This window comes from Haplochromis burtoni, unplaced genomic scaffold (genome assembly GCF_018398535.1).
Source record: "Haplochromis burtoni strain Fernald_Lab_line unplaced genomic scaffold, NCSU_Asbu1 Contig_202, whole genome shotgun sequence".
In the NCBI taxonomy this organism is placed as follows: Eukaryota; Metazoa; Chordata; class Actinopteri; order Cichliformes; family Cichlidae; genus Haplochromis; species Haplochromis burtoni.
The window spans coordinates 447,876-463,539 of NW_024582563.1; the positions used below are offsets into that span (position 1 = coordinate 447,876).

At 39.0% G+C, this 15,664-nt stretch overlaps 2 protein-coding genes across 4 annotated transcripts in view; both read right to left on the reverse strand.

The window, feature by feature from the left end:
* Positions 1–7,994, reverse strand: part of slc12a8 (solute carrier family 12 member 8) — a gene marked incomplete in the record, with an annotated part of 23,939 nt that extends 15,945 nt beyond the window's left edge. The window contains 6 exon segments of the mRNA XM_042226239.1: positions 6–237; positions 370–561; positions 2,395–2,541; positions 2,655–2,795; positions 3,141–3,206; positions 4,341–7,994. Coding sequence (XP_042082173.1) covers positions 6–237; positions 370–561; positions 2,395–2,541; positions 2,655–2,789 — 706 coding nt within the window.
* A 1,279-nt stretch (positions 7,995–9,273) lies between these two features.
* Positions 9,274–15,664, reverse strand: part of znf148 (zinc finger protein 148) — an 8,038-nt gene continuing 1,647 nt past the window's right edge. Inside the window, exons 2-7 of one of the 3 annotated variants that reach the window (XM_005935751.3) lie at positions 14,213–14,529; positions 13,144–13,269; positions 12,925–13,048; positions 12,697–12,780; positions 12,484–12,602; positions 9,274–11,024 (exon numbers count right to left, since the gene is read on the reverse strand). In XM_005935751.3, coding sequence (XP_005935813.1) covers positions 9,399–11,024; positions 12,484–12,602; positions 12,697–12,780; positions 12,925–13,048; positions 13,144–13,269; positions 14,213–14,506 — 2,373 coding nt within the window. In that variant the 5' untranslated portion in view covers positions 14,507–14,529 and the 3' untranslated portion in view covers positions 9,274–9,398. Of the gene's footprint in view, positions 11,025–12,483; positions 12,603–12,696; positions 12,781–12,924; positions 13,049–13,143; positions 13,270–14,069; positions 14,530–15,664 lie in introns of those variants that run through there. The other 2 variants (XM_005935750.3, XM_042226238.1) reach the window with 2 other exon arrangements.

The following is a 15,664-nucleotide window of genomic DNA, read 5'->3' on the forward strand; positions in this document are numbered from 1 at the left end:
GTTACCTGGGTCAAGGTGTGTGAATGTGCCAATGACAAAGTCCAGGGTAGAGATGGCCAGAACAGCCAGGAGGAGCAGCTGAAGTCTGACAATCCACTTGACACCAGCCAAGTTGATTCCAAGCAGACCTAGCAGCACTGCTGCTGACATGCAGCGCACCGCCCACTGAGTCTGAAGACCCAGCAGTTCTGCCACTGACTCGGAGAACCCCGTGATGTACATCGCCCCAGCGACGCACTGCAGAGTGGTAGAGAGCATTAATAGTGACACGAGATAGAAGGAAGGAAATTCAGTTTGTGCATTCCATGATTTTCTTAAGGGATAAAATATTACAAACAAACAATTTTAGCGGTGTTCAAATTCACTCACCTGCCCAAACACATAAAGGAGGCCAACAGTGCCCCCGACCCTTCCCCCTAGGATGGTAGAGATCATGGAGTAGATTCCTCCACTCCCAACACCACAGTGTTCAGACACTCCGATTCCTGACATAACTGTCACTAAAGCAACCAACACAACCATGGAGACGAGAACCATCCCAAGCAGCACTCCTGTGTTCCCCTGGATAATGTTAGGAAACAGCAAAGATCCAAAGTACAGAGTGATCACTGCACAAACTACACCACAATATGCATCTGCAGTTGTGAACTGGATATATTTTGGGCCAATATACCACCTGTATTGTACACATCTTCTGCACATGACATCCTGCTCTGTTTAGTGCTTTGTCTTCAGTTCATTTAAATAATCCTATCTTCACCATTCTCTTGCATTTTTTTAATCACTCCTCTTTTCTCCTCCTTGTATTTGTTTACAATTTTCTATCTAATAGAAAAAAAGAGACATGCAGATGCTATACAGGTGTGGTGGACCAGCACTTTTTTTTTTTTATTTGCTCAGACATTTCTGATAAGATGCGTCTCTCTCTGAAAGAGAAACCCTGTTTTCCACACAGCAAACTATATTTTAGCTGTCAAGCTAAGGCCAAACGGATGTAGCAATTACAATCACTGGGTCTCTTTGTAGCTGTGTCCTGTGATGACACATGGCTATTACAGTGTTCTGGATCAATTGTCATGATGACACATACTTAACTATATGTGAAGCTAAAAACTGTGCTAAAAAATGTGGATGAGCTGAAAGCAGAAAGCCAAACATGAAGCTAAGCCATTATGAAGTATAAAAATGAAAACATACAAAATAAAATTTGGTGATTAGTGATTTCTTTTTGATTCTTTAGTCTGCTACTACAGTGCTGTGAAAAGTATTTACCCTCTTCCTAGATGTCTGTGTTTTGCATACTTGTCACACTTAAATGTTTCACATAATCAGATAAATTGTAATAATAGACAGTGGTAACTGGATCATTATGGCATAATCTTTGGCATAATCTAAAGAAACTCAAGAATGGATGAGAAACCAAGTCACTGACATCTGTAAGTCTTATGGAGTGAATTTGGGACTCCAGTGGAACCACCGTCAAAGCAATTATCCACAAAGACAGATAATTTGGATATTTGGATCAGTGGTATACCATGTCAGGAGGGGCCAGCTGACCACAATTAGTCTAAGAGAGCATCGATGACTCATCCAGGAGGTCACAAAAGAACCCAGAACAACATTTAAAGAACTGCCTCACTTGCCTCTGTTAAGGTCAATAAGAAAAAAACTGGGCAAAAAAAATGGCATCCATGAAGAGTTCCAAGGAGAAAACCATAGCCGAGCAATAAAACCACAAAGGCTCGTCTCATGTTTGCCAGAAAAAATCTTGATGGAAAAATATTCTGCGGACTGATAAGACAAAAGCAGAACTCTTTGGAAGGCTTGAGTCCTGTTACATCTGATGTCAAACTAACACAGCATTTCATAAAAACAACCTCATACCAACAGTCAAACATAGTGGTGGTAGTGTGATTCATGCTTTAGCATGTCCGGTCATGCTTAAAAACATTCAGGGCAGCTGAATTAAAACAATTCCTCCGTAGTGATGCCAAAGACTTATTGCCAGTTAACACAAATGCTTGATTACAGTTCTTGCTACCAAGGATGGCACAACCAGTTATTAGGTTTAGGGGAAATTACTTTATCACAAAGGGCCATGAGGAAAAAAAACCTTAAGAACTGCACTTATTTTCACCCAGGTATTTTGTCTGAGCTGAAATATTTAAACATGACAAATACGCAAAAATAAGAAATCAAGAAGTGAAAAATCCTTTTCCACTGCAGTGTATCCACCATGCACGGTAATTAGACTCATATTTAAAGCCCCATTATGGCAGTTGCATTTAACAGAATTCAGCCTTTTAGCATCTTATTAGCGTGGGGAGAGTTTAAAGTGGATTAGATGTTCTATTACCTACAATACACAAAGTGAAAGACAGTCTGTTTACTAACCACCAGGTAGCCAGTACGCAGGAACAGAACCACACCAAAGATGTTGATCATGCAGGTGGTGAAGACTCCATCCCAGGTGCCAAAAAGCACCGGCTCCCACACAAATACTTTGATCCTCCACCATGGCTGATTAGACTGCTGAAAACCCTAAACACAGAAATACAACCGTAGCAGCACTGGCTTATCTGAAGTCACTTTAACAACAGCCTGCAATGATCCTACAAATTGTTTCATTTGAGCTGACACACTGAACATCTTGCCTTTGCATCTTCATGGAACAGATCTTGAATATGTGTGTTTGCTTTAGTATCATCAGATTCTCCCTTCAACAGGCCTGTCTCAGCTCTTTCCTGCTCACAGGTGTACACCGTCCAACCGACTGGCAGGGTTTCCATTGCAGCCTGGAGAGTTACAGTGTTTATATTTACAGGCTGGATGTAAAACAACAAAATAAAATCTGCATTTTAATATTGAAAAACTTTTTTGATCACATACTACTAGATTCACTCTAAAAGACATATAGTGTACCAAAATAATGGTCTTAGTGAGTTATTGGATGCTAGAGGTACAGTGCTTAACAAATGTATTACATCACCACCCAATGTAAGGTCTGTGCCCTAAAATAACAATATTGGTAAGAACCAAAAATCAGTTTCAATAATGGTTAACCCATCCGCATTTTTAAAGCTAAAATATCATTATAATGCTATCTATGAGTTTTGAAATTTACAAATTTTCCAACTTACAGTTAATTCCCGGCACTCCTGAATAAAAAAAAAAGTTTTAGAGGTTTAAAGTCCAGGATTTCACATCTGAGGGAAAAAAAAGTCAATACAGTTTGTTTTAAATAACAATATATTTTTAAATTTAAACACGTTTGTGACAGATTTGTCAAATATTCTAATTTATATTTTAGAACATTTCTGTCTTAAACGTGTATTTTATAAGAAGTAATCCCCCGAGAAGACAAAAAACCCACCCCGAAACAGAAAATACCCCCAAACATATTTTACATAATACTATCATGTATATGATTTTTCCTCGGCAAATATCGTAAAGTGTAGACTTCAAACTAGAAAAAGGAATAAGAGGATAAAATATGTATAATATCCCAATTAAAACATCCGATAAAACTTGATTTCCTTCTTACTTACTAGTCTAATACATTTCCGTTCAGAAACTACTGAGAAATTGAAATATCACAGCATGTTACTGGGTAATTCTGGCATGCCGCATTCAAAACACTCATAATTGTGAAGATATATAATCTATGATTGGAGCATACGGTTTTTCCTGGCATAGTAAACAGTACGGTAGCACAGGCATTTGTAGCGGTCGTCTTGGAAAGAATAGCACTGTTTATCCTGGTTAAACAGCAACAGGTGCAGCTTGAGGACACCCGGATGCAGCAGGGTGTGCTCCTCTGCGATGCGACAAACAGTAAATAGTTGTTAGCGTCACTGCTTTTACCTCAGAGGCTTCTGTTTCCAGATAAATAAACGAAGAATTATAACAAACATGTGAATTCATTGTTTCCTAGTTAGAAAACAAAATGTTGAAATGAATGATAACAATAATAATAGTTATGTTTATGGAAAGACAGCATATCAGAAAGTGTAATCAATTTCAAAATAAGCTCCTGGTGATATACGCTATTATGAAAACCGAGATGTGCTCTAGTCTTAAAATTGGCAGTTTTCTCAATAGAGTTTGGTGTGAGTGGCGGTCTTCTTTCAAACAGCTTCTTAGCTAGATTAACTCAGCGACACCTTACCTTTCACAATCTCATTTCATCCACTGCTTGTAATTTTTTTTTAAAAATTAAAGAAAAAATAAATCCATTCCACTTTCCCACTTTTCTTTAAATCCTCTCAGTATTACAACGTGTTCGTCATATGGATACGTCAGCTGCCAGCAGGCAACTTAGGCATGCGGTTACTGCTCACCTTTCCGGGATGTGTTGGAGCATTTGCACAAGGATCTCGTGTTTGCTTTGGCAAGTCCTGCAGCAGGTAATGCTAGTAATGATTAGCTGAAAAATGCATCCACATGGATTTGATCCTTTTTATGGAGTTATTTCCTGAAACACGTTTGAATTTCAGACTGTGGGGATGTTTTCTGAGTCTTATTCCAGTCAATAAGTTACCAATCAGATCAGAAAACACATCAGTCTAAACGCATATTCAAAAATAAATAAATAAGAGAAAACAAAACTTGGAAGAGTTTCCCTGTACAATGACACAATGAAAATATTTTACATTTTCACGATTTAAGATGATTATGCCAAGCATTGGTATGGCCATCTTTCATCACAGTCTGAACTCTCTTAGGCAAACTTTGTTGTAATTTCTTTTAATAACCTTCAGGAATAGTTCTCTGGGATTCTTAAAGGACATTAAACGCTCTTTTTGGATGTTGGCTGGCTCTCTGTGATCTGAGGAGGCCAGTCCGATTTGTCATCCAAGTATTCTTTTACTGCATGAAGACTGTGTTTTGGATCATTGCCATGGGGAGAAATAAAGTCATTACCAATCAGCTGTTTCCCATTAAAGATCAAAGTCCCCACTGGCTGAAATCCTGCCAGGGCAGAGACTCCATTGCATCTCACAGATGGCTATATACACTGTTTTACCTTTCTCCTGGCCCTCTCTACACATACTGACGATGATTTGAACCAAAAATTGAATATCTGGGTTCATCACTACATCACCCTTTCCCTCCAGTTTCCTCTTCCTTAAAAAATGGCTTCCTGACAACCACCCTTCCACCGAGACAATGTCTAATGAGACCTCAGTGAACAACTGAAATTCAGCTGAAGGACCAGATGAATCTCTCAGATCTTTTCTGGATCCCATATTTTAAGGAATAACATTCTTGCTGTTTTTTATGCCTGTCTGTGTTAGCTTTGGGCTTTTTAGTAGATTCGGCTAAAGAAATGTTTTTGGGACAGACTGCTAATTGCCTAAGTATACAATTTAAACACTTCTTTGCTCAGTTTTCTGTTATATGTAGACACAACACTGGTTCATCCTTTGAGTTAGGTGCCTTTTTATGCTTAAATAGAGTATAAAAGTAGAGCTATGTCCAGAGAACTTTCAGAAAGTCTGGAGAACACCCGCTAAACACCACTTTGAAAATTACAAGAAAGACAGGCTAAATGGAAGCAAAATATAACGAAATGAGGGGTAGCTGAAGGTTTTCCCACAGGACTGTATGGTAGCAGGAAAGCACAGGTGTATTTGATAGCTGCATTTCACGTGGGGGGAGGTCCTGTTGTTGTGCATGCTGGTTGACCTTCATGGTTTACTGGGCTGTGATAAAGGCTTACAGTACTTGGACAAACAGTTTGTCAGAAAATTAAGACAGAACTATTCTGATATCCGTTTTTCCACATATTTTTCCACGATAAACCTCAACAGTTCTTTTTCCAACGCTCTCCAATGTGAGAATTCTATGCTTTGCACTTTTATATCACTGTAAACTGAATATATCTTCAAGTTTTGGACCTGCTGAAAAAGATGTCACCGTGTACCACGATATGGTGAAAGATTTTCAATTTGTTACTGTACGAGTGTGTACCTATGAAAACAGTCTTCTGCAGCACTTCTACTCTCCTCGAATTCCCCTAACACACCATAACAAATATCCCAGCGTCTCTTTATGTCTTTTCTGGCTGCTTTCCATCAGGAAACACATTTACCCACCCACACTCGGTTTCACCAGCAGCTGCACGCCTTCTGTACATCAACAACAATTCAAGATCACATGCTGTGAATTATTTATTTATAAGGACATGACACACAACAATCAAAAACAATTTAATCAGATTGCTTACAAATCATTGTATATTGCAAAAGTCTAATCATATGGGTTACTTGACTGAAAATAATCAGCTACAATTAAAGCTGCACATTATCCATAAAACAAGTTCACTTGACCCAACAAGTCAGAGACCATGCAGAATAAACCTAACGTAAGACCAACCTTACTGTGAATCAAATTCTTTAAAATCAAGAAAAAATTCAGATTCCCATCTGTATTTGAAAAACCTTGACACAAACGACTTATACAGAGATAAATGAGGGTAGCGAGAATGACTGCATATGATATACTGTACATATCAGTGCTTTAAATGACGTTTCAAAAATAGCTTTTTATCAAAAAATTCTGATCTTTTTACACACACACACACACACGCACACGAATGAGATTTCTCTAGCTTATACAAGGACACTTATGGTCAGGTTACTGACAATAGTTAATTAAAAGGAAATATTCATCGTACTGCTCACATACTTCATTAATTTCCAATAGGTTTCCACTTTAACTGAATTCAAAATTCAAAGAACTAAATGGGGTACAATTTACAAAACCATCGTTTCTATCTGCACTGTGCTTTTAAAGATTGCTTACAATTAAAAAAAAAAGGGCAGCTAGTGAGGTATTTCAACCACACTAACTTTTAAGTGATATTTTAACACAAATTCAAGACTCTAATAGCTGTTGAATGGAGGATTGTTTCCACCACTAAGAACATTTTTCTTTTACTTTAAATATGTTGAAAAGGAATTTTATTTTAATATATCATACGGATGATAGTTATACAGTAAAACCCATCATAATGAACATTCACAAAAATCTAAATTCACTTTGATCAATCACCAATTAAACTGAAAATATAATATTGATACAGTGGTGAGATTTCTGCAAAAGCCACATTTTCTCAGGAAGATGGACCGTTTCATTATTGAATCTCATAAATGCTTAAAAACAAATTAACTTGCCAAATTCACTGACAAAAGTGTTTCTTGCACACGCCTTGTCTTTCTATGGACCAAAATAAAACCTAACAGTACTTCTCAGAGCATAAAAATATACAATGTATTTACAGCAGGATATCTTCTATACATTCTAGAGGGAATGATCATTGAGGAAGAATAAAGTATTCGATGATTAACGTGGTTCTGTGTGTCCCTGATTGTCAGAGGAGCTGTAACAAGAGGGAGCTCAACATTGGTTTCAAACCTAAACTGGATGGTGCACGAAAAACAAAAAGATAAAAACATCGTTTAACACAATAGCACCTAAGACGTGAACGACAATCAACAGTGTAATGAAGTACAGAAAAGACTTAACTCATTGCCACTCCCGTTTAAAACTGCATGGTTTCAACAAGGCCCGTACAGATGAGTCTGACCAGAAAATTCCAGCAAATGAGTGATTATCAGCAAATCTAGACATCTACAACTTAAATCTGCACTTACACACATACTGGAGAAGAGTCCATGACACGTTAACTCCTCCCAACTACAGATAATATGTTGATTATTAAGTTTGGTGATATGTCTCTGCTAAAATTTTAAAAATAATACAATATTAAAAGGCAAAACTAAATAAAGCTCCCAGTTCTTAACGTATGAAGGTGTGAACACGTTGATAGCTTATGTGCTTGTCTGTATTGTGCAAGTGGAACTAGTAGCCTTAGAGCGTAGACCAAGTAGAAATAAATGCATTGTGCAGGAATGACTAAAGGAAATTGTAATATTTCTTTTAAAAGAAGGCACAAAATAATAAACTGCTCATTTTAATCAAATTCTCTTGAATACAAGGGATCATGAACTTTAATTTTGTTTCCCTTATAAGAGCTACGTCCTTTTAAGTGATCAAAGAAAAAGTGAATTAGTTTGAATTTCTACTTAAACTAATTAAGTGGTTAGTCTCACTAATCTCTTAACAAAAAGTGACTTATACATACTGTGATAATCTAATATAAATGTACACGTGTAAAACGTCCAAACTGTGTGAACACAAAGCACAACCCTGAATCTTTATGCATTTTAACAACAGAAGCTAAGAATGATCCTGCAACCATTAAATGTGTGCAGCTATTTGACGGCCAAAACTTTTTTGTTTGGGGGAGAGGGGGGCATGGAGGAAAAACAAAACAAAACCCCAAAGCATTTCCCAAATAGTGCAGTCAGTCTATCCTGCACGAGTCATGTTTGTAAAATCAGTGACCAGAAATCCAACCATTCCAAAAGGGAATACATTAATTCACATGATGTTAAATTTAATTTCATATACCTATTATTCAAATCTGCAAAATGGATAGTGAGCTCGATCCCAGGTAACACAAACACAATCAGTCAAATCTATCCTGTACCGTTCATTACACACATCCTGCAGAAATACCCTTAATAGGTAACACAATTTTGTGTCACCGTGCATGTCAGCAGACAGTTTAACCGCTGGAATAAAGAAAAAAGCTCTAAGTGATATTTTTTGAAAAAAAACTAAACAAAGAGCAAGGGGAAGTAGCTAAAGCAAAAAAAAAATAATTTAAAAAAAAAAAAAATCTACCACCACCATGGGGGAAGGGGGCATGATTTTCGGGAGCAGGACAAACTTATGTGGCCCCAATTCATTTCAGCTCAGTTGAATCACAGATTTTGATCTTCACATGCAGAAAAAAATTAACGCGCTCATAAGGAAAAAGTATCAATAACAGTAGGTTTGTGCAGCTCTGGACCACCCAACCCCCAGTGCAGTTGAAAAACTCAGGGGGGGAGTGTACATAGATGCAAACTACATTTTAATAAGTCTAAATATTGCATTAAGCAGCAAGTGTGACTTGATCGTTAAGTGTGCAAGGCAAAATGATTGACACAAACATTAAAAATAATGGCAATGGAATTAGAGAATATTAATCTCCTGCATTACACTTTGGTCGCTTAATCTCATAATGTACATTCTGGAGGAAGTTTGACTTTTTTTCCAAAAGGGGAAATGCTAATTATAGTATGATTATCATTTTTCAGTATTCCTATTTAAGAAGTTTAGAACGTAAAAGCACAAAATTATAACTGCTTTACACAAAGAAAAAAAAAGAAAAAAAGAAAGACCCCTCGTTTGCAGTGGGATTTGATTTGGCAAAAACACAGGAAAGACGAGATAAAGTGCCACAGAAATGATGAACAGAAATGAACGCTCCCGCCTCCATTTCTTCAGCCAAACGATTCACTGGTCGAAACGTCAGGGGATGAGTTCAGTTGAGACCTGGTCTCAGTGACTCGGACTAAAGGGAACTCTGAGAATTCTGTGCTGTGTCCTCGAACACTCACTTGTCCGTTGGCAACCGTAAACTGCGAGGAGGCTGCAGATCTTGACGTCTGGAAATGAGATTTGAAGTTCTGTTCAAAGGAGCTTATTTGAAAAGTCTGTAGTATCCCTTGTGAAGAGTCAGTCTTTTTTGAGGGCGAGACCTGCTCCAGAAAGTCCTCCTCAGCTGGGGACACCGCAGAGGGAGGGGTGGTCTCGTCGCCTGAAAAGGAAAACGAGTGCTGGGAGTCCCCGACCAGCAACCCATAGTGAGGTTTCTCTAAGGTGGACCTTAGTGGAGAGCTCATCCCTGATTTGAACCTGCTGGGGGAAGGAAACTGTTTCTCTGTGGAGAACAGAGGCTGTCCAGCTAGTGTGGGGTTTTCAGAGACCAAGCTGAGGCTCTGGCTGGTCAGGTAGCTGTCATTCTGACTGGTCCTCTCCAGTGCTTGCTGGAGAAATTTGGAGTATTCTTGCAAGAGACTCACTTTCTCTGCAGGCGGCTGAGCCTGAGCGCTGGATGTTCCGAGGCTCTCGACCGGACTGCTGTCAGAAACATCGGAGGAATTGATAGATATACTTGAGGTAACCTCTGTGTCAGCCACACTGAAAGAAATGTCTGATTGCCCATTGGCTTTGTTGGAGTAGTGGTCCAACAGTGTCTGAAGAACCTCATCAGGCAAAACATTCTTGTCATGAGGAGTCTTAATCTCTGTGTTCATGGGTTGGGGCTCCAGGATGGTGGCGGGAACAGTTTCGTCGATGACTGTTGACACCACAGTTTGTGTAACAGGTGGCTGAGAGGAGATGCTGCTCGTGTTCAGGACATAATCCCGGCTGTTGTTAGCCATTGCAGCTTGAAGGTAACGTTTCTTCTTGAGAAACTGCATCGCGTCGTCATAGTTTGTGCTGCTGGCTGCTGGTTTTGTTTGTCCTCCTTGAAGAGTTTCAACTGACTCGAGTTCACTGTTGCCTTCTACGTCTAAGAGGCCTTGCTTGTCCACGATCTCAAAGGTGTACTGTGCCACCTTAGTATTTTCCTCAAAGGAGGGTAAAGTGGACAAGCAAGGAGGAGTTTGTTCAGTTGACTGCTTAAGACTCCGCTTGGGTACTTTCTTCAGAAGTAGCTTAGGAGAAGTTGTTTCTTCCGAAGAGACGTCGCCATCTTGGTGTTGGTTAGCAGTTTCTTCAGGAAGGTCCACAGAGTAGTCAGCAATCACGTACTCATGTTTGACTTTGGAGGACACAGCATATAGAGAAAGACTTCCCTTTTGCTCCTCTTTCTCTTCTGTTTCTACCACGGTAAAAGTGTGCCCTTCTGTCTGGGCAGTAGTGGAAGCTCCTGAACTCTTGTCTGTACACTTTTGGCGCTTTTTCTTGGGCAGTGAGCACTCTTTGGCAACAAAGGGGGGCCCTAAAGAGTCTGCTTCACGTAAAGATCCGACTTTACCGGCAGTCTTGTTCGCCTTTCGCTCTCTGTTCTCGTGACACATTCTTCTGTGCTTTAAAACCCGGTCTGTTCTGGAAAAGTACTGCAGAAAGAGGACACAATGCATTTATTTTATACATGAACCTTCATTACTGGCTCTAATATTGAGTTCACAATTTTACTCTTCCTGTCTACTCTCTACACCCATAACGATCTTTAATATGAGCACTAGTGACAGTGTTTTCACACCAAATGTGTTTTTAATCACACAATCTTTTTTAGGACGGCAAAAAAAGCTGAATGCCAAAAACACCATTTAACCAGACTAAGTTTTAAGCAGACTCTTTTTAGTCTAAAGGTCTTAAACACAGTATTTAGAGGTTTAATGCACTCAACAAATTCACAGAAGCTGAACTACTTAAAAAATATCTTGTGTAATAACTGTTTAGCAGGCATTCCTATCATTATAAGCAAATTGTTAACATGTCAGCAAATAATTTTAGCCTGACTAAGCAATCAATGACAGTTTACACTGCAATATTGAGTGTTTGTATTCTTTTGTGATAAGTCAGTTCACAGAGTCAAAATAAAAGACAGAAGATCATCCTGTCTCTACCTGTGTTTTCTTGAAATAGGGTGGCGTTTACACAGTGCATTTATAGTCTTACTGACCACTGAAAGCGCTTTACAATCCTCATCCTTTTTCAACACATATTCGTACATGTTTTATATTACAGCCAACCACTGTACCACAAACTATTCAAATACACAAATACATCCACACACAGGAGATCTTCACACTTGTAGTTCATCTGTTCAACTGATGAGTTTGATATGTTCACATATTCTGCTTTCTTTTCAAAGAAAATTGCAAGCTAGCTCCAAATGAACTAAAACGCGATACTAAAAACTACGTGAGAATGATGAGTCCACTTACTGGCCAGAAACACAGGAAGGTGCTTAAGGTCTGGACAACTGGACTACACTGAAAATTTACTCCTAAAGCCATGATAATAATTTCCCCCAGGGATTAATAAAGTATTCTGATTCTGATTCTGATTCTGATGATTATACGAGATGGTCAAGTTGTCATCCCTATTATACTGTTTTGAAATCCACCTGAAGTTTGGGTTGCATGGAAATGGCAATATTGTACAGATTGTGTACTCTGCCACATCCCAGAATGCAAGAAGGGATTTAGCTAGAACCTCCCACTGACCACCCTTTTCAAAGGGTCTCGGTGTGGTTGTCAGCAGCCGAGCACACATCTTGACATCTGCACAAATGAACCGCACTAAGGGGGAAAATGAGCCAGAGCTCAATTTAAAGGGACCACAGTGTCGTTGTGAAATAACCCAAAGAAAACTAGTTCACAAATTTCTTTTTCAAAGTTAGTGAACAGAAGACCAAAAAAACCCAACACATTTTAATTCCCCTTTGTCCGAACCAAAATGACTGAACTACAGGTTTGAAATAGACCTTTCATGTCTTTCTAATTAAAATATTTACCAATTTTGGAGCTTACGAATACACTAATTTACAAGCAATCAGAAGAATAGTACCTGGTGACAATAGTCACATTGGTAGGGCTTCTCTCCACTGTGAGTCCTTTTGTGCCTCTCCATGTGGTACTTCTGGATGAACCTCATCCCACACTCATCACAGCGAAAAGGCTTCTCACCTAGAGACAAGTATTTAAAAAGAAAAAAGTTCAGGCTAACATAACAATAATTCTAAAAACAATTGAGAATTTTGCCAAACTGTTTGTTACTCACCGGTGTGGATCTTCTCATGTCTCTGGAGAAGATACTTCTGAATAAAGCGCATGTCACACTGGCTGCACTGAAACGGCTTCTCACCTAGGTTTTCAGTAACATATATGAAAACCAGTTGTTTTTAGTTTTTAGCTTCTTTTGATGACTAAAAGATCCCCTACTGTCAACATATCTAATTTCACAGCAACATGTTTTACATATTTGTATACATGCCAGACTTATTCATACCAGTGTGAATGAAGACATGCCTCTGTAGATGGTAGTTGGTTCTGAACGCAGCATTACAGTGAGTACAGACGTGACACTTGGGGTTTGGTATGCCCAATGAGCCATCGTCATTGATGCTGAGAATCTACAAAGGGGGTAAAAAAGAACACATGTAGTGTTGAATTTTCACAACCGTCCCTGGTATTTTAAAAATATAAAAATTCCACAGATGGAATTCACCTTTGCTGGTGATCGCTGCTTCCTTTTTTTCTTCTTGGGACACATTGTCAGATCCTTGATTGCCTTTTTGTCTTTCTTTATATAGACCGCTGGCTCAGACAACTTCAGCTCCTGCTTGATGCTCAACTGTAAAGGTAGGACCATAGTCATTTATACATTGAATATCGCACATGACCTACTTTAAGGGCCACCCAGCCAGCTACCACTTTATCCAGGTCAGACAGGTGCAACTGGGCAAGCAGAGCATAATCAACCAATGTGAGGGCATCTCACCATACAGTTGCCTCAGGCATAAAATACCAGAGGGAAGCCTCAGCCCCTTACAACCCAGAACAGGCTGAGAGATTACATCTGCCAGGTGGCCAGGGACAGCGTTTTCAAATCCTCTGACTGGCATTTTAAAATGTATGTAGCCACTTTTCAGCTTTCTGAAAATAACCTGTCTGTAATAACTATAGACAGACAAACAACACAAACCATACAATTCCAGCTTTTAAAGTTCCCAAGGAGAAGCAATGCTTTAAACCTGTCCCTGAGGGTGAATTCAGATTATCCTCATTATGCTGTATTCTTAGAATAGAAATTACTATTTTAAAGTTCACATTTGCTGCAAGTTTATTCTGATTCAGAAGATCAGAGTGTACAAATATATTGTTTCTGAATATGAACAAGTGGGTCAAAGTGACAGAAAAAAATTTAATTAAAATCTCTGTCATTCATTAAAAAAAAAAAAAACACTAACGCGAGCTCCCTATTTTTGACCAATTTTTAAGAAAATTCCGGCACCTAAAAATAACTAGTGTGAAAGTAGTTTGCAGTATTAGCAGCTACCTAACAGTACTTTTTGTGTGTTAAAAGAACTGATTGCACTGAACAGTCCAAAATGTCAGGCTAAGTCAACATAACATGCATAAAAGCAAACTCACTCTGATCAAGTGGAGACTGTAGATGCACTCACAGAAATGAGCTTATCAAAATCTGATCTACTTCTAAACCAGCGTGAACTCACTGGCATATGAAGCAAGCAGGGAAACTTATTCGTGAGTTTTAGGGGGAAATGCTCTCCCACCTCGGCTCCTCCCTCCTCTTCTCCTCCACCGCTATTCTTCGTCATCTCCTCCTGCATCATCAGCTGCTCTGGAGGGACCAGGTCGTGAGTGACCAGCGAGCTTCGAGTCAAGTCCTCGTCGTCGTCTTCGTCGTCGTCATCCTCGGCCAGCAGAGGGTGGTTAGCCAGCGATCGTTCCCCGAGTGTCATCACCACCAGTCCTCCTCCGCTGCCCAGGCCAACTCTCCCTCCTCCGTCTATTCCTCCGCTGCTGCACTTCAGCAGCATGCCTTCCAGTTTGTCCTCAGTGTTCATCTTACATAGAGTAGCTCTTGAGTCTATAACATAAAAACAAAGAAACACTGTTACAAAAAAACAAATGTAAAATGTACAAATTGAGTAAAATGTATTTAAACTCCCCCAAAAAGGGACATAATACAACTGTAAACTATCATGGATGAAATAATTATATTCACCAAGATCCCTTTTGTGGCCATGAAGGCTCACTTTCCCAAGCATGGATTAAGTCTATTTACAGATTAGAACTTGCTGCATGTGAGTAACTTTTAACTGAGTTTCCCATAAGTCATGGTTACTTATTTTTAAACGAGCAAATCGGCAGCTCTTTTCAATCCCCACAACACTGAACCAAAAATAAATATGAAAGAATATAAAAATAAACACCCATGGTGGTATGAAGCCTGGCAACCAACAAAACGAGCTTTAGGGCCCCATTTATAAAACTATCTTAAGTATGCTTAAAGAGAAAAACCTGTTAAAAACAAAACCTTACCACGCACAGAAGTGACCATACCTCAAATCTTAAGTCTAGACTGGAGCGATTTTCAAAGCCACTGGTGTACTTTACAGTTCTGTAATTCTATCCAACCCCAGTCAGTGCAGGAGCAACACATTTCCAGGCTGCTTGTTTGGATTCCTCCACCCGCTATTTAGTCCACTGGATAATATTTGTTGTCTGGATTCACTCTCCTTAACCACCACTATGAGCCTGTTCTCCAAAGAGTTTGCTTTTACCTTTTGCTTCACGGCTATCTCTGATATTTGTAATAGGAGACCCCCCCAGGCCACTGCTGGTAATTTAAGATGACTTCAGTTTCATAGATTACAGAAAAAAATGAGTTATTTATGGGTTTATTAGAAACTGCTTAAGCAAGGCTTTTTGTGTTAAGCATCTTTTATGAATCAGACATAAGTTCACTATTAGGAATGATCCAAAAAAAAAAAATCAACATTAATTTAAAAAACATTTTTGCATATTAAGCCTGAGGATAGGTAGCAAGACTGTTGTTCTACATAGTCACTTATATTTCAGATCCCACTGGTTTTTATTCACTAAAAAACACACACACGCCTAACCAAGCTCTTTAAAAGTAACAGCTACCTCACCAAATTTAAGACTTATGACCTTAAATTTAATTAAGAAGAGCGATTGTGTGTGTGTGTGTGTGTGTG